We start from the raw sequence: 19,303 nt of genomic DNA, 5'->3' as shown, positions 1-19,303 counted from the left end.
GTTTCAATTTCAGAGAGTTTGTCTATATTGAATAATCATTCTTCTTTTGTAAGTGCACGGATCCCTGGTTCAGTTTTGCGAGACGATCTACTGATTTCAATTTCAGAGAACTGTTTAACAATATGTGGAAACATTGATAAGGCATGTGTAAAGTTCAACCAAATGTTCAAAAAGAATTGGTGTCATGAAGGGCAATGATTGGAGCCTATGCACAGAATGGTTCTGTTAAAAAGCTTGAGAAACTTTAAGCAAATGCAGTTGGCAAGGGGTAAAGTCAGACCTCACAACCTTTGATGGCAACCTAGAGTCATTCGTCAATAGTCACAAAAGTTTTGATTTGTAGTAGTTTTGATTGGCACAATGGGAAATGGAGAAAATTACCGTTCTCCTAATGTATTCTACATGTATAGGGGTTGTAGATGGGAACATTTTTAGTTTAATCTACCAAGTTAAATGTTATGCCTAAATAGTAAATACAAGACAAGCTATAGAGTTCAAAGCCTATCTTGCTAGCTTCTTTTGAATGACATTAAAATCATTTTCAATTTGTTTTGTATACTTATCCTATTTCTAGACACCACAAGAACAATTCCTTACCAGTGGACTATGCCCAACTTACCAAATAAAATTTAATTTTAAAACTTTTGGTTCTTCACATTCACAAAAAAAGAAAAGAAAATGAGAAATTTTATTCTTGATTGCTCCTTTATAGTCTAATATGATACCTGTAGTATATCTTTCTATTGACATAATCGTTTTGTTAATCCTAAAATAACTCAGATAATATAATGGTCTGAAGTGCTGGCCTTAAGGGTCTAGCAGAGCATTGATATCCTTTGAAGGATTTAACCTATTTAAATATCTTATGGCATTTGCCTGATCGGCGACTCTTTAGAGCATATGATTTGTTCTAAATATAATATTGTATGTTAGTATAGTTACTAACTAATTCTGATTATGTATGAGACGGTGATTTGGGTTAAAATTGCTATTTGGTTTGTGGGGCCGACCTAGGAAGAATTATGGCCTTTCCTAGGACATGACTCTTGGGTGCCCTATATATATGAGATAGGGATGTGGATAAAGGACACACAAAACATAGAACAGGTCTGCTCCTTTAGCATCCTCTGCCTCATTCAAGTATATAGCAGAATATATATTATTTATTGCAGAATTTTTATCTCACTAAGAAGGTCAAATATATAATTCTGAATTGATCAACTTCAACTCCAGTACAAAGAAGGTTTTATATCAGTCTGTTCAAATAGAATTTGCAGATTATTTACATGGTATCAGAGCTCTGATAGTTGAACCTTAGGCTCTGCAAATTAAATAATCAGACTTATCATATCTAGCATCATTCTCCTATCCTCAATGGCATACACAATTAGACCCGAGGACAGGTTTGATAGGAAAGAACATTTTGAGGCTTGGAAATTTAAAATCATGATTATTCTTGAAGAAAATGATTTAAAACAATTTGTTGACTCAGCATCCAAACAACCTACTATTGAACCTCATAAGACTATTTGGAGTAAAGGAAATAGGAAAGCCATGCAAACCATATTAGATAGAGTCAAAAATGAAATAGTACTCATGCTAACGAAACATAAAACAACATTTGAAATGATGAAAGCATTATTACATGCTTATGAGGTCAACAATGCAACTAGAGTCCTTGCACTGTAAAGACAACTGAATCATATACAAATAAAGAAAGGGGAATCAATGAATTTGTACTTTCTAAGGGTTGTCAGTCTAAGAGATGAACTTGCAGGTATAGGAACAATAATTGATGACAAAGAATTAACATTGATGGCTATAGATGGATTACTAGATTCATGGAAAACTTTTGCACAAGGAATAAGTGCTAGAGACAATCTTCCTGACTAAAATATACTTAAGGGAGATTGTCTTCAGGAAGAATCAAGAAAACTTAAGAAAAAAGGAAAGTTGAAAACTGAAGATGAAGAACTTTATGTTCTTAACACAAATTCCTGTAAAGGCAAGAAGAAGCACTTCAAGAAGAAAAAGGGTAATCAAAAGAATGCCAAACCTAAGATAGATCTATCCAAAATAAAATGCTTCAAATGTGAAAAAATTGGACACTATAGATCTAATTGCCTTGAGAATTCTAAACAACAAGTAAACTGTACAAATATTACTAGTAAAGAAGATAACTATGATCCTGAGAATCGTGTATTGTATTTGGCACTATCAAATGAAGTCTCTAGTAAGGCATGGGTGATTGATAGTGGATCGTCTCGACATATTACAGGTTACAAAGAAGCACTAGACTCCATATTAGAAGAAGTTGATGGCGAAGTCACAGTCGGTGATAATTCAGCACTGTCCATCAAAGGAATTGGAAATTGCACCTTGAAACTGAAGACAGGTAGTACTCTACAACTCAAAGGAGTAGTCTATGTACCAAGAATAAAAAGGAATCTAATCTCGGTTACAACCCTTGAAGATGATGGATATAATGTTGCATTCATGGATGGTAAAGTATTGACTTGGTCTAAGAACTCCTCCTTTAAGAAAGAAAAGTTGATTGGTAAAAGAAAGGGATACTTGTATGAGCTAAATGCAAAATCTTGCCAACCTATTCAAGCCTTAAGTCATGAAGTTGCTGATATAAACAAAATGTGGCACAGAAGATTAGGACATCTAAATTTCAAAACCCTATCAACTATGAAGAAGATGGTTACTGGTTTACCTAAGCTGAATAAAGATCACTCAAGCATATGCAAGGGATGCGCTCTAGATAAGAATGCCAAAAGTCCATTTCATGAAAGTACTAGGAAAACTAACAATGTTTTGGAATTGATCCACTTAGATTTATGTGGAACCATGTCTGTTCCTTCTCTTGGAGGATTCTTGTACTATATACTTTTCATAGATGACTTCTCTAGGAAAACATGGATTTAGTTTTTAAAGTGTAAAGAATCAAGTGAAATCCTTAGGAGATTTAAAGAATTCAAAAACTTAACTGAAAACTTATCAGGACTCAAAATTAAAACTCTTAGGACTGAAAATGGGGGGGTGTAAATATACCTTAGATTTGTTTAAAGAGTTTTGTAAAGAAACAGGAATTAAGACAGAGTATACCGTTCCTTATAACCCTCAACAAAACGGGGTAGCAGAAAGGAAGAATAGGACAATAATAGAAGCTACAAGGGCTATGATATTTGATCAAAATCTAGAATATTATCTTTGGGCAGAAGCCTCTTGTACTGTTGTCTATATTCAAAAAAAAAGTCCTCACTCCTACCTAAGAGATAAAACTCCTGAAGAAGTCTTTACTAAGGTTAAACCTAAGTCATCTTAGGATTTTTGGGCGCCTAGTATACATACATGTTCCAAAAGAAAGGAGAACTATGTTAGAACCCTCCAAGAGGAAAGGTATTTTTGTCGGGTATAGTGAAACATCTAAAGCATATAGGATTTTCATACCTAGTCAGAAAAATATTGAACTTAGTAGGGATGTAATTTTTGAAGAAGATTTAGCTTTCAAAAGAGCCCTAAGTTCTGGAGAGCCCTCTCCTTTATTTAGTTTTGGAGAAAATACTGAATCTAAGTCTCAGAGGGAGAACACTGAAGAAATTGAAGATGGAATTCAAAATCTTAATCTTAAAGAAACTCAAAATTCTAAGAAAAGACCACTTTGGGCCATTAAGACAGTAGAGGAAGCCTTACAAGGCTTCGTTGCAACATCCGGAACAGTTAGAGAAAACAAAAGACCCAAAAGATTTTCTAGTTATACAACATACATGAATGATTTGTCTAAATTAGAACCAACCAATTTTTCAGATGCTATTAAACATACAACTTGGAAAGATGCTATGATAGGAGAATACCAATCTATTATGAAGAATGATGTTTGGGAAATTCATACAAGACCTGATATTTGCTATGCTGTTAATGCCTTAAGTCAGTTTATGTGTGAGCCAAAGGAGATTCACCTAGTTGCAGTTAAACACATTATGAGATACTTACAAGGCACCTTTAACCTTGGGCTTAAATACGAGAAAGTTGACTTGGATTTACATGGATTCATAGACTCAGATTGGGGTGGAAGTGTTAAGGATAAAAAAAGTACTTCCGGATGCTGTTACAATTTAGGATCAACAATGATATCATGGATACGCAGAAAACAAGCTTCAGTAGCACAAAGTTCCATAGAAACCAAATACATTGCAGCAGCGATGGCCTCTCGGGAAGCAGTTTGGCTTACTGTAAAGTTAGAATACATTTGTATTGTAGATCAGACAATAGATATTCTTACCAAACCTCTCTCTCGAGTGAAGATAGATCACTTCAGAAAAATACTTGGTATGGTTGAATTATAAAGTTTGTATTCTTCAAATTATTAATAAAATAATTTTATTGTTAGGCTATTGACTGTTATGGGCTTCACCATTTGAACTCATTATTTAAGAGGTGACGATCTTTGAGATAATGAACACTTGTATAAAAGACATTATGAGAGACGACGATCTCTTACATAATGTACTAGACAGTAGAGTTCTACTGACAGATCTAAATGAGTTCAAGATCACATTGTTATGTCTATGAGTCACAATTTGAATAAAAGAAGAACTTTATTATTCTTCAAATTTTATCCTGTGGTTTGCTAGATCTTAACTCAGGATCATGTTATGATATAGGAATGCCAGTACCTATGAGTCACAACTTGGATAAATGAAGAATTCATTACTCTCCATATTTTATCCTGTATATTGCATTTCATGCAAATTCTGTTATCATAAGTGATAAGTCATATCACAGGTACGGTAAATATGACATTGTATCATGTGTTCAGTGATACCACATGCTTAGAAGATTCAGATAGATATAGAGTATCAATCTTTGCTTATTCATCGTAATTGATGTTACTAGATATGATTATCTCTCATTATGATTATCAAGTTAAGAGAAAGTGTTAATCCTAAAATAACTGAGATAATGTAATGGTTTGAAGTGCTGGCCTTACGGGTCTAGCAAAGCATTAATATCCTTTGAAGGATTTAACCTATTTAAATATCTTATGGCATTTGCCTAATCAACGTCTCTTTAGAGCATACGATTTGTTCTAAATATACTATTGTATGTTAGTATAGTTACTAATTCTGATTATTTATGAGATGGCGATTTGGGTTAAAATTGCCATTTGGTTTGTGAGGCCAACCTAGGAAGAGTTATGTCCTTTCCTAGGCCATGACTCTTGGGTGTCCTATATATGAGATAGGGATGTGGATAAAGGACACACAAAACATAGAAAAAGTTTGCTCCTTTAGCATCCTCTGCCTTATTCAAGTATATAGCAGAATATATATTATTTATTGCAGAATTTGTATCTCACTAAGGTGGTTAAATATATCATTCTGAATTGATCAACTTCAACTCCAGTACAAAGAAGGTTTTATATTAGTCTATTCAAATATAATTTGCAGATTATTTACACATTGCACCTCCTTTTGGTGCAAATGCTAGTTTATTATCAGGGTGCAATGTGTCATAATTCTTACAAGGAGGAAAATCAATATTCCTTAAATTACCAGACTCTCTCTTGGACCTAGGAATTCGTGGTTCGTCTGCTACAGAGAGCAAATTTCGCTAGGAATTCTCTAAGAGAAACCCTGATAGAATTCAGAAGACTTTTGGGCTGTCAAGTTTCTGCAAATTCTAATGATCAGATCTGTGGCAATACCTTTTTTTATGCTTGTTGTAACATCCCATTTTCCCAGGTCTAATTTAACAACCAACAACTCAACGAAATACAATTATTACTTCAATTTCATAGGAAGACAGTTATAATAGTCATGTTCATGTGAAAGAGATTTACTGTTAAAAACAATTAAACAAAATTTCTTAACTAAGAACTTAAAACATCATCAATGAATTTACTATAGAAATTAAAATCCACATACCATGAAATTTGAATCGATAAATCATTGTAGGGATGTTTCTGCAATCACCCAGATTAGTCCACAAATACTACCATAACAATATCATATAACGACTTCCAACCAATATCGCTATATCAAAATCAAATGTTGATTACCATTAAATACCACTATATAGAATTAGGGCATCGATTACCATTGGATCATTTAGGGCTTCAGATACCACTGTATCACTTAGGGCTTCAATTACCATAGGATCATATAGGGCATTAGATACCACTGTATCAATTAGGGCTTCAAATAACACTAAATCAATTAGGGTTTTAGATACCATGGTATCATTTAGGGCTCCAATTATCACTGTATCATTCCTTTACTTCCATTTGCTTTATTGTGGCAACTACTTAAGATTAAAAGAAATGCTCATATTCACTATTCATATAAATAAAAGATTGAGATAGCAATCCATCAGATAAATCTATCTCTTGCAACTAAGTGTAAAGTAACTGTAATGATAATAAAACTCAATTATTCTTACCTTCATCTTGCATGTACATCATCAAAGTAACAATACTAGTTTTCGACAACAGTTGAATGTATAGCTTATCTTTGTCTGTTGTACGTCTGACAACTTGGGGAGGGGGAAAACATTGTCAGGGGCTTAACCACCCAACCTCGGACCTTAACTTATTCCCCACACAATTTCTAACGAGAAAGACCCTCCCTACCCGAAATTTGGACTTGGAACATTTGCCATCTACCGAGCGATCCTGGTATCTACACCACCCGACTCGACAACAAGAGTTACATTAACAGGATCATGCATAAGCTGTTAAATAATTCATATAAAAAAAAATGATAAACATTGATATTTCATAACTGATTACTGTTTCATGTTATTGCAGATTTCTTTCTCTCACCTCATCACCCATTTCCTTGGCTACACAACCAGGTGAGTCCCAAATGTTTAGAATTCTCAAAAAAACCGGTTCTGTCAATTATACAAGAAGATTATATGCATCCATCATTTCACAATCTGTGATTACATGATTATGTTCTCTTAAAGATTTCAAAATTGATTCTATTATTTAGTGGCAAAATGATTTATGGATCCATACCATTGTTACTTGGTTATCACTTGTCATGAACAAGGCTAATTTAAAGAAGTTCAATTTGTAATTTCAAACAAGATATCAACAAGATATCATCATGATAAATATTGAAACTTGCTGCAATCCGTTCTATGCATAGATTCATTGCTTAGTATGCTTATCACAACTGTGACTAGAAGATTAGGTTCTTGAGACTATTTGGAAAATATCGTTGGATAGTATATTTTATTCCAGACTTCAATGCATTTGGAAATACGCTTCCATAAGGGTTGTATCTAATTTATTACGAAAGTTTAAGGAAAAAGGACTGATAATAAGGGCATTGAATAAGTAGCATCTCATATTAGTTCTTGAAAATAAATTTGAAACGATAAATATCTTAGATGCCTGATTGGCTGCTTTGAAAGGTAAATAAAATAATATGGAAAATGTCATACATGACCTGATATAATCATTGGATATGCTTGAGTTCCCTGAAATTTTGAATTGGAATCTTCTACTCTTTTGTTAAAGATGTATCAATGCATACTTACTCCAAAGTCTGAGTTCTTATAGCAGAATAACCATTGCAAATTGGATGCATAAACTAGAAGTAAATGGAAGGAACTTTGGCTCATGGGTTTATGTGGATTCAATGCCAAAAATGTTAAAAGAGCAATGAACGCTGTAGAAATGGAAGGCTGATGAAATAAGAAATGTAGTAAAAAGTCAAGTTGAGATATGTAGAAAAATCATTTCAAGAATAAGACTCAACGTTAAGGCCATCAAGCATAAAATAAATCAATGCCGAACTTCATACATGGCTTAAGTTAAAGGAAGGCCGATCTTCTAAAAAGGTAGACGGGTGAATGAAAGAATAGGTCTCTTTGCTGCCTCCCTCACGACTTCCATTTAAAGAGCAAGCCATGACTTCTTGGCTCCCATTGGTTTCAAAGAAAGAAATCCATTCAAATTCAAACATTAATTCGATTTGAAAAGAAGAGAAATAGAGGGAAAATAATTAAGGAGTTGAAGAATTATAGACTTTATTTTATTATTATAATACGTTCTTATATACGTTCAGATAAGTCTATTGATGAGGTGACATCATTAGATTATATTATTATAATTTATTGGTGCCATTTCATTTTTATATTTGTGTTCGTATGTAAGTGTTTATTATAATGATAAGATAAAAATTAATAAACAATTTCTAAAGGTATGTATTATATTTTAACTCAATTATTATATGTTTCTCAATTAATTAATTTAAATAGCTCATGTGGGTCCCACAGATGTATCTTGTTTCAAATTGCTTGGTTCTCAACCCATCTGCCTAGTGATCGATTTGAGGCAGAGTTGTTTGTAGGAGCAGACTTGGTGTTCAATTGTGTGTCCTTTAACTACAACTTCACCCCCCTTATATACCATAACCAAAGGGCATGTCCCTTAAAGAGACATGACCCTATCTAGGTTGGCCCAAAACACCTTCTCGTTATCGACGCCTAGAAATAAGAAGTTAAATGTTAACTAACATAACTAATCTAGTTAATGTTAAACCTAGCAAACAGTCTTTTATAAAAGATCGCTGATCATGCCCAATAAAGGTGCAAGGTATTAATAACCAATAAAATGGTATTCCATAAGAAGAAGAGGATTGTGTGATTTGCACATTTAGAATAGTATGAGGATTTAAGTTACAGTTTTAACACTCCCGCTTAACTTGATAATCATATTGAGAGATAACATATCTAGCATCATCAATTATGATGAATAAACATAGAATGATACTCTATATGTATCTGAATCTACTATGTCATATTACCAAACCTGTGATATGACATATCAGTAATACTAGTGATAACAGTATTGCAAAGAATATAATATACAGGAAAAATCCAGAGAATAATTAAATTTTTCATTTATCCAAGTTGTGACTCATAGGTACTGGTATTCCTATATCACAACATGATCCCGAGTTAAGATCTGCTAGAACACAGGATAAACTCTAGAGAATAATAAAATTCTTCTGTTATCCAAATTGTGACTTATGACATAGCAATGTCTACATCACCATGTGATCTTGAACTCATCTAGATCTTACAGTAGAACTCTACTGTTTAGCACATTATCTAAGAGATCGTCATCTCTCATAATGTCGTTCATACAAGTGTTCATTATCTCAAAGATTGTTGCCTTTAAAATAATGAATACAAATGGTAGAGCCCATAACAGTCAATAGCCTAAGAATAAAATTATTTTATTAATAATTTAAAGAATACAAATGAATTACAATTCAACCATACCAAGTCTTTTCTTGAAGTGATCTATCTTCACTCGAGAGAGAGGTTTGGTGAGAATTTTTGTTGTCTGATTTGTAGTGCAAATGTATTCCAATTCTACAGTATTCTTGTCTACCATATCTCTTACATAATGGTAAGTAATTTCGATATGCTTGGACCTGTCATGGAAAACTAGATTCACAGAAAGCTTGATGGAACTCTGATTATCACAATGAATAATCGTAGGATTCATGGCTTGACCAAATAGTCCCACAAGTAACTTCCTAAGCCAAACTGCTTACCCCGTTTTGTTGCGGGTTATAAGGAACAATATACTCCCTTTTAATTCTTGTTTCTTTGCAAAACCTTTTAAACAAATCTGCGGTATATTCCCCTCCATTATTAATCCTAAGAGTTCTAATTTTATGTCATGATAAGTTTTCAGTTAAGGTTTTAAGTTCTTTAAATCTCTTCAGGATTTCTTCTAATTCTTTGTATTTTAAGAAATAAATCCAAATTTTCCTAGAGAAGTCATCTATAAAAAGTATATAGTACCAAAATCCTCAAAGAGAAGGAACATACATAGGTCCACATAAATTTGAGTGAATTAATTCCAAAACATTGTTAGTTTTTCTAGTGCTATCATGAAATGAACTTTTGGTGTTCTTATCCAAAGCGCATCCTTTGCATATGCTTGAGTGATCTTTATTCAGTTTAGGTAATCTAGTAACCATTTTCTCCATAGTTGATAAGGTTTTGAATTTTAGATTTCCTAACCTTTTGTGCCATATTTCGTTCATATCAGCAGCTTCATGAATTAAGGCTCGAAGAGGTCGACTAGGTTTTGAATTTAATTCACACAAATACTCTTTTCTTTGACCAATCAATTTTGCTTTCTTTAATGAGGAGTTCTTATCCCAGGTTATGACTTTGCTGTCCATGAATGCAACATTGTGTCCATCATCTTCAAGTGTTGTAACCGAGATTAGATTCCTTTTTATTCCTATTACATAGAGTACTCCTTTGAGAAGAAAAGAATTACCCGACTTTAGTTTCAAAGTGCAATTTCCAATTCCTTTGACATAATGTGCTGAATTATCACCGATGGTGACTTCGCCATTAACCTTTCTGATATGGAGTCTAGTGCTTCTTTGTATCCTGTAATATGTCGAGATGATCCACTATCAATCACCCATGCCTTACTTGAGACTTCATTTGATAGTGTCGAATACAATACATGATTCTCAAGATCGTAGTTATCTTCTTCCCTAGTAATGTTTGTACAGTTCACTTGTTGCTTAGAATTCTCAGGGTAATTAGATCTGTAGTGTTCAAACTTTTCGCATTTGAAACATTTTATTTTGGATAGATCTTTCTTAGGTTTGTCATTCTTTTAATTACCCTTTTTCTTATTGAAGTGCTTCTTCTTGCCTTTATAGGAATTTGTATTAAGAACATGAAGTTCTTCATCTTCAGTTTTCAATTTTCCCCCTTTTTGGATTCTTCCCATTTAGTATATTAAAGTCAAGAAGATTATCTTTGGCACTTACTCCTTGTGCAAATGTTTCCCATGAATTTGGTAATCCATCTATATCCATCAGTGTTAGTTCCGTGTCATTAATGATGGTTTCTATACTAGAAAGTCATCTCTTAGACTAGCAACCCTTAGGAAGTAAGAATTCATCAATTCTCCCTTCTTTATTTGTATATGATTTAGTTGCTTTTTTAGTGCGAGAACTCTAAGTTGCATTGTTAACCTCATACGCATTTAGTAATGCATTCATCATATCAAATGTTGTTTGATGTTTCGTTAGCACGGGTATTAAATCATTTTTCTCTACATCTAATATGATCTGAATGGATTTCCTATTTCCTTTACTCCAGATAGTTTTATGAGGTTCAACAGTAGGTTGTCTGTATGTTGAATTAACAAATTATTTTACATCATTTTCTTCAAGAATCATCATGATTCTGAATTTCCAGACATCAAAGTGTTCTTTCCTATAATTCCTGTCCTCAAGTTTGATTGTGTATGCCATTGAAGATAGGAGAATGATGCTAGATATATATCAAGTCTGATTATTTACTTTGTAGAGCTTAGGTTCGACTACCAGAGCTCTGGAACTATGTAAAGTTTTTGCAAATTCTAATGATCAGATCTGTGGTAATACCTTTTCTTATGCTTGCTGTTCTGATCTTCCTTTAACTTTGATCTTGAAATTGGATAACAATAATGATTGTCTTTTCTGAAATATATTTACTACAGCAAGTATTGATTTGAGGCAGAGTTGTTTATAAGAGCAGACTTGGTGTTCCATTGTGTGTCCTTTAACTACAACTTCACCCCCTTGTATACCATAACTAAAGGACATGTCCCTTAAAGGGACATGATCCTATCTAGGTCGGCCCAAAACACCTTCTCATTATCGGCGCCTAGAAAGAAGTTAATGTTAACTAACATAACTAATCTAGTTAATGTTAAAGCTAACAAACAGTCTTTTACCAAGGATCGCCGATCATGCCCAATAAAGGTTCAAGGTATTAATAACCAATAAAATGGTATTCCATAAGAAGAAGAGGATTGTGCAATCTGCACATTCAGAACAGTATGAGGATCTAAGTTACAGTTTTAACATGGGCGACTCTGGTTTCCAGCAGAGGAACCCATACAGAATTTCGGAGAATTTGGTTGAAATACACCTTTTGTTTACTTTTTCAAATTATTTTTGGCCAAATTAGACTCAAGTTACTAATCTAATTTAATTTGAATTCAATGCTACTTGAGAAGAGGAATCGAGATGTATAAAAGTGCCACACATCTTTTATGAAATGTTTGTAATACAATAATTCGTGCATATAGCCTAACATGTATAGAAAACTATGGATTGAACAAAATCTAAAGAGATCTTTACCGTGGGTAATTCTGGATCCAAAGCTTGCTTTCTTGGTTTCATCTAGTCTGATCCAAAGCCGCTTTCTTTGAATCATCTAGTGTAATACTTAATGTGTGAAAGCTTACAATGTGGTAAAAATCACAACCTTAGCCTTAAATGGGCCTATAACATTACTTTTTGTGCTTCTAAGTTGCAGCAGCAGAATGATGATGATTTACTTGATGGTTTTTTATGGTAATTGATCAATGATGGCTGATTATGAATGTTGGCATTATTGTTTTTGAACCGAAACATTGTGATATCCCTATATAAGGTTTATAAAAATAATAATAAATAAAGAATAATAAGATACTTGTAATTACGAGATAAATAAATAATAATTTTAGGATATCATAACTAAATAATATTACCTATAATGTATTATAAAAGTAGCAACGAATCCTTCATTATAGACTACTTAGGAATGAAGGAGTCTGATATAATTCCTACCATATGAAGAAGACACACATAATTATTAAACTACTATATTATATATAACATGTAGAAAATCTAAAATCTTATATGTATACAAATAAAATATGATTTATATATTAATAATATCCATGCTAAATGTAAGCTTATATTGATTACTGAAAAGTCATGACCAAGAGTCATGACCTATCCATCCATAACATATATATAGTTTAATTGATATCAAGAATGAGGGGAGGGGAGGAGAAATCAACAAAGTATACAAGGATCACCATCAAAAGCAGAATCCAGGAAAGAATATGTGCCCTTATCATTACTAAACAGGGAATACAGCCGGTGACATGAAGCAGATCCATGCCATTGACCAAAGTAGTTCACACGGTGAAGATTTAAAAGAAAGGTTGAACCAAAATCTAGGAACAGAGATTGCAGGCTATTGCATATCCAATGCAGTAGACACAGAAAGATCACAGCTATATAAAGAAGATATACAAATTATAGTGAAGAATGTGGCATGTATATACATTATTGTAGATTATATTAGCTTTTATTGCAATTGTAATCAGTCATACAACCAGAAAGACAACATCAGAAATACAATATACAATCACTATAAGGATCATAAAAAACAAAACAAACCATATAAAATCCAATTCCCTAAATTGGCAATCATGATAAGGAGACAGATAATCACATCTAGGTGGATACAAGATCAGATATTATTAAAAGCACCGTCAGCAGCATTGGAAGAAGGAAAGCAAGGGATAAAAATAAATACAGCACATTTAAACGGCGACAAGACTTGCAGGAGAGAAGAGCGTAAGCAGTGATCAAGATAATGACAAGAGCAAGAATTGGTCATAAGAACATATTACCTCATTCAACATATTTCATATAACATAAACACTGTCACACTTAGCAATAAGGAATTGCATAGAAAGTTGTCCACAGGCAGTAGCGTGAGAAGGAGAAGTGTCAACGAATATCAACAAAGGAATTGCATAGATATAAGGGAGTCTACAGTCAATGACCATCAGACAGAAAAAAAAGGGTTAAGAACACTCAGCGACAAAGAACTAAAGTGACGGCAGATAAGAAATAAGAAACTAAAAACATATTTAATAACAGAGAATTACATAAGGGACAACTATAAGAGTTTACGATAGACAGCATAGGAGAACAATAACACAGATAGAGATAAGTATAAAATGGTAGAAGAAGATACATAATCAGTGATGTGACATTATAAGGTGAACCAAAACTTATAACCATAGATGGCATTCAGAGATTCGGGTAATAACCAAACTCAAGAAGGATTAAATTACAGAACCATCTTGTGAAAGAGGAGGAGAGAATTAAATAGTAATATTTTTATTGAGGTATGCATCCTTTGATATTCACATGTATCAGAAACGAATATGAATTAGATAGAAAGATTACTAAATAAGGATTAATAATCATACATCGGATGAGAATTTATTAGTTCTCATACAGACCAAGTAGATCTTGGTAGAGAGGGCATTCATTAAGAATGTCAAGATTCTCTTAAGAGACCTCGCAGAGACTAGAGGGCATTCTTTGTGAATGTCAAATTTCCATTTTTGGAATCTAGAGAGAGATTTATAGAGAATCTCTTAGAGACAATATATATTGTAGTGGCTAATCATATGCATATGTCAGAGAAGAGACTTGGTTAGAGGTGGGATCTCTACCAAGTAATGCCTAAGGGATCCCAGAGGCCTTAGGGAAGCACTCCTCATATGACGATTGCCTAATCAAGAATTAATTCTCATTAGAGGGTCAAGTGATTTGAGAGAAGCTCTTTCCTAAGGATTAGGAAGGGTAGTAAGAGAAAGCATCGAGATCTTGTAGTTAATTAGCTTATCTTTTCAAACCTGTTTTAAGATTTGGATATACATCTTTATCATGTACTAACAAATTGTTGTAGGTTCCAGCATTCATTCCTTAAGCTAGAGGAGGGAACATTACAAACATTAATATGGTGGTGTATTTTATTATGTTGTTATAATATTAGCATAGTGGCGTAAGAGAACTTATTTGCTACTGCATTTATGTACACACATATATAAAACATATATTCTCATATGGATGAATCCAAAATGAATCCAAGCCCAACCCAAATTTTTCTTGTACGAATGTTGAACCCGAGTCGCAAACCCGAATCAATACCCGAATGTGGACCGGCAACTTAGAATATTCTAGATATACGGAATGAAAAAAATGATTTGTGAAAACTCTAAAAGGGAAAAGGACATGTAGGGACTCCTTAGGAATCTACAAGAGACAAGAGGAGAAAATTAACTTAACCAAGTAAAGATTAATTCCTAACACTAACCTTCTTTGCATGTAGAGTGCAAATGGGAAGGCAAGGAATTAGTTGCCATCACTTTAATGACTAGCTAGTTTCCTCTATAAATGGTATATTATTAGACATCATTATGCCCACATGCAATTATCAATTGCTTTCACACAATAGTAAGACAACACAAATTGAAATGCTGTCTATTTAACCTTGCCCTCTTCTTTGATCATCTGTTAGAATGGGAGTGCTACAAAGGGTGTTTCACCTCACAAGATCAAATATGCAATGGTTATTCTGAGATTCTGTATCTTCTTTATGGATATGAAAATCTATGAAATCAGATTGTCATTTACTAAGACAGTTATTTTGTTTCTTTCAATATCAAGAGCTTTTAAATTCACTATTACTTATCTTTATTGCATTAGTTTGGTTGCTATCTTATTTAAGATGGATAAATGGAACTGATTGCTTCTGTAGTCTTGGCTGCTTAGTAAGTGATTTTGTTTTACCTGGATTGTTCAAGATTATTATCCTAATATCTAGTATATTTTATTTGATTCAAGATGGGTTTTGTAATAGGAGTAAAAAGGTAATACAACTGAGGTAATAACCGAACTCAAGAAGGATTAGAATACAGAACCATCTTGTGAAAGAGGAGGAGAGAATTAAATAATAATATTTTTATTGAGAAGAAATATACAGTTACAGATTTAAGAGCAATTGGAGGTATGCATCCTTTGATATTCACATGTATCAGAAACAAATATGAATTATATGGAAAGATTACTAAATAAGGATTAATAATCATATGTGGGATGAGAATTTAATAGTTCTCATACAGACCAAGTAGATCTTGGTAGAGAGGGCATTCATTAAGAATGTCAAGATTCTCTTAAGAGAACTCGCAGAGACTAGAGGGCATTCTTTGTGAATGTCAAAATTCCATTTTTGGAATCTAGAGAGAGATTTATAGAGAATCTCTTAGAGACAATATATATTGTAGTGGTTAATCATATGCATATGTCAGAGAAGAGACTTGGTTAGAGGTGGGATCTCTACCAAGTAATGCCTAAGGGATCCCAGAGGCCTTAGGGAAGCACTCCTCATATGACGATTGCCTAATCAAGAATTAATTCTCATTAGAGGGTTATGTGATCTAAGAGAAGCTCTTTCCTAAGGATTAGGAAGGGTAGTAGGAGAAAGCATCTAGATCTTGTAGTTAATTAGCTTATCTTTTTAAACCTGTTTTAAGATTTGGATATACATCTTTATCATGTTCCAACGAATTGTTGTAGGTTCCAGCATTCATTCCTTAAGCTAGCGAAGGGAACATTACAGACATTAATATGGTGGTATATTTTAGTATGTTGTTATAATATTAGCATAGTGGCATAAGAGAACTTATTTGCTACTGCATCTATGTACACATATATATAAAACATATATTCTTGTATGGATGAACCCAAAACGAATCTGAGCCCAACTCAAATTTTTTTTGAACGAATCTTGAACCCGAATTGTGAACCCAAACCAGTACCCAAATGTGAACCGGCAGCTTAGAATATTCCAGATATACGGAATGAAAAAAATAATTTGTGAAAACTCAAAAAGGGAAAAGGACATGTAGGGACTCCTTAGGAATCTACAAGAGACGAGGAGAAAATTAACTTAACCAAGTAAAGATTAATTCCTAACACTAACCTTCTTTGCATGTAGAGTGCAAATGGGAAGGCAAAGAATTAGTTGCCATCACTGTAGTGACTAGCTATTCCTCTATAAATGGTATATTATTAGAAATCATTATGCCCACATGCAATTATTGATTGCTTTCACACAATAGTAAGACAATACAAATTGAAATGCTGTCTATTTAACCTTGCCCTCTTCTTTGATCATTTGTTAGAATGGGAGTGCTACAAAGGGTGTTTCACCTCACAAGTTCAAATATGCAATGGTTATTCTGAGATTTTGTATCTTCTTTATGGATATGAAAATCTATGAAATCAGATTGTCATTTACTAAGACAGTTATTTTGTTTCTTTCGATATCAAGAGCTTTTAAATTCACTATTATTTATCTTTACTGTATTAGTTTGGTTGCTATCTTATTTAAGATGGATAAATGGAACTGATTGCTTCTGTAGTCTTGGCTGCTTAGTAAGTGATTTTGTTTTACCTGGATTGTTCAAGATTATTACCCTAATATCTAGTATATTTTATTTGATTCAAGATGGGTTTTATAATAGGAGTAAAAAGGTAATACATAAACGTCAATTGAGACTTCCATATCCTTAGAAAGGGAAATGGGGCTTTCTCACATTATCCACGCTTTAGATTTGAATTTCCATTTCCTTAGGTGGTGAAGTGGGGCTTTCCTGCCTCATCCATATGTATTTATCAGATTGAACTTTGACAGTGCAAGTCAATTTATATAAATTTTCTACATGTGACCTGCATAAGTCTTTTCATTCTTGATGGTACTGGATTTTGATTGAGCCTTATTGCATGTTAAAATGACTATTCTGGCTGATTTATGATTTGAATTTAAAGGAGAAAGAACTGTTACTAGTGATCAAAATATGCTGTGATATAGTTTTTTCTGTAGACTAATGTGATGTTCTTCTCCTGTACAGATGATGGTTTGATTTGGTCATGGGGTTACAATGTCTGTATCCTTTCCTACCAAATTTGTATTTTGTTAAGTTATCATGGAGAAGAAGTTATCAATAGCGGTCGAGAACACCCAACCCAATGTTATGGGAACTTTACAAATATAAAAATTAGCTTTTGTGGCTTTAACCTTGATATATGAACAGATGGCCAGCTTGGTCGCAAAGATGAAATGACTTCAGTCCCATGCCTTGTTGAGGAGATTGTTGAAGGAGGTTCAACAGAATTTGTATCTACAAATACAGAAAGAGACAAGGCTAAACGGGAATTGACGGTAAGGCATGAGTGAGTGTGTTTCCTTGGCTGAAAATTTTCACTGTAATACACATTTCAGATGACCAAGGTAGGCATTGCTGCATTTATTTTTTCCTGTATCACCATGCTTCTGAATGATACTTAGAAATGAACTGTAACTCTTTAATATAACATCTTGTTTTCTTCAAACATTTGGTGCTAATTACTTGAAATATTTGATATTTCTGTTGGTTTTCTTTTTCTTGGACACGGTGACACCGTTTGGTGGTCTTGCTGCCCTCTGGCCTTTGTTTGTACTTTTAGTCCCTTAGGTCCGTCTGTGGTCTCCTTTTGGACATTACTAATTTATCTTATCTTATCTTATCTTATGCCTTGATCACATTAAAACTCATTTGTTCATATGCTAGTTGTTACTTTATTTTACGTCAACATAATAGATATAAAAAATGATAGAAAATGGTGTTAGTGTACAGAAAAAGGACCATGGTTTGAAATTTGAATGAATTTATTCCAAGAAAGCTTGATAATACAAATTTGTTTTGTGTCTCTACTACATACATCTATAATAGATGTACAAAACGAGCCACAATTACAACAGAGCTCATACAAGTAGTCACCTTTGTGGTACATGCATGCAAATGTAAAAGTAAAGATTGCAAACTAATTATTATTTGAAGAAATAACAGAAAGCATGCACAAAGGATTTGTTTTGTTTGTATTTTTCCATAAGACATTATTAGTGACCAAACAGTTTGATTGGATCCTTAAAGACTGTATTTGTGTTACAAGGCCTTTTAAGTGCACCTGAAATCTTTTATTCTGGTTCAAAGATTCTATTGGTTCCTGGAGAATATTTTGTTATACCTACAAACTCTTGTTATCTCATTAAGAAAGGCAGAAGCACAAGTGATTACTGCTTGGAGAGGAAGAATGGGTAAGTGTTAATGTTAGTGTAGTTTCAGTTGGATAAAACTCACTATATATATATATATATATTTAATTAGATAAATGAGATATATTACATATATTATATTATATAAATTATATATGTGATTTTTATATATATACAAATATGTGTGTGTTAAATAACAAACTATTATATTAAATACTAATGAATCTATATTTCATCTAATATGAGAGAGATGGCTTCCATTTGGAAAGTATATACCCGAAGAGGCAATGCAATTATATTTGCAGCGATCCATGCAAACTAACATGGTATCAGAGCTAGATTGCAAATGCAAAAGAAGATACATTTCAAACAATAGATAGCATAAGTGGAGTCTGCATCAAAGAAACATGATTAGCAGATTGTAAAACGAAAGGAGATTCAATATATCAGATGTTAATAAGTTTGGAAGGATTAAATACAAAAAGCAGTGGTGATGAAGATTCAGAGGAACTGCTAA

At 33.2% G+C, this 19,303-nt stretch overlaps 1 protein-coding gene across 2 annotated transcripts in view; it reads left to right on the top strand.

Moving 5' to 3' along the window:
* The window catches only part of LOC149578446 (Regulator of chromosome condensation (RCC1) family protein), a 94,380-nt gene that overhangs the window by 38,888 nt on the left and 36,189 nt on the right, over nucleotides 1–19,303 (top strand). For both annotated transcript variants that reach the window (XM_089829177.1, XM_089829182.1), the window contains 2 exons: nucleotides 17,603–17,638; nucleotides 17,786–17,913. In XM_089829177.1, the coding sequence (XP_089685303.1) occupies nucleotides 17,603–17,638; nucleotides 17,786–17,913 (164 nt within the window). The remainder of the gene's footprint in view (nucleotides 1–17,602; nucleotides 17,639–17,785; nucleotides 17,914–19,303) is intronic.

The sequence above is a fragment of the Cupressus sempervirens genome, chromosome 1 (assembly GCF_028749045.1).
Source record: "Cupressus sempervirens isolate cs-2001-9-10 chromosome 1, ASM2874904v1, whole genome shotgun sequence".
Lineage (NCBI taxonomy): Eukaryota > Viridiplantae > Streptophyta > Pinopsida > Cupressales > Cupressaceae > Cupressus > Cupressus sempervirens.
Note: the sequence above shows the minus strand (reverse complement) of the source record. Positions and strands in the feature narration are given on the sequence as shown.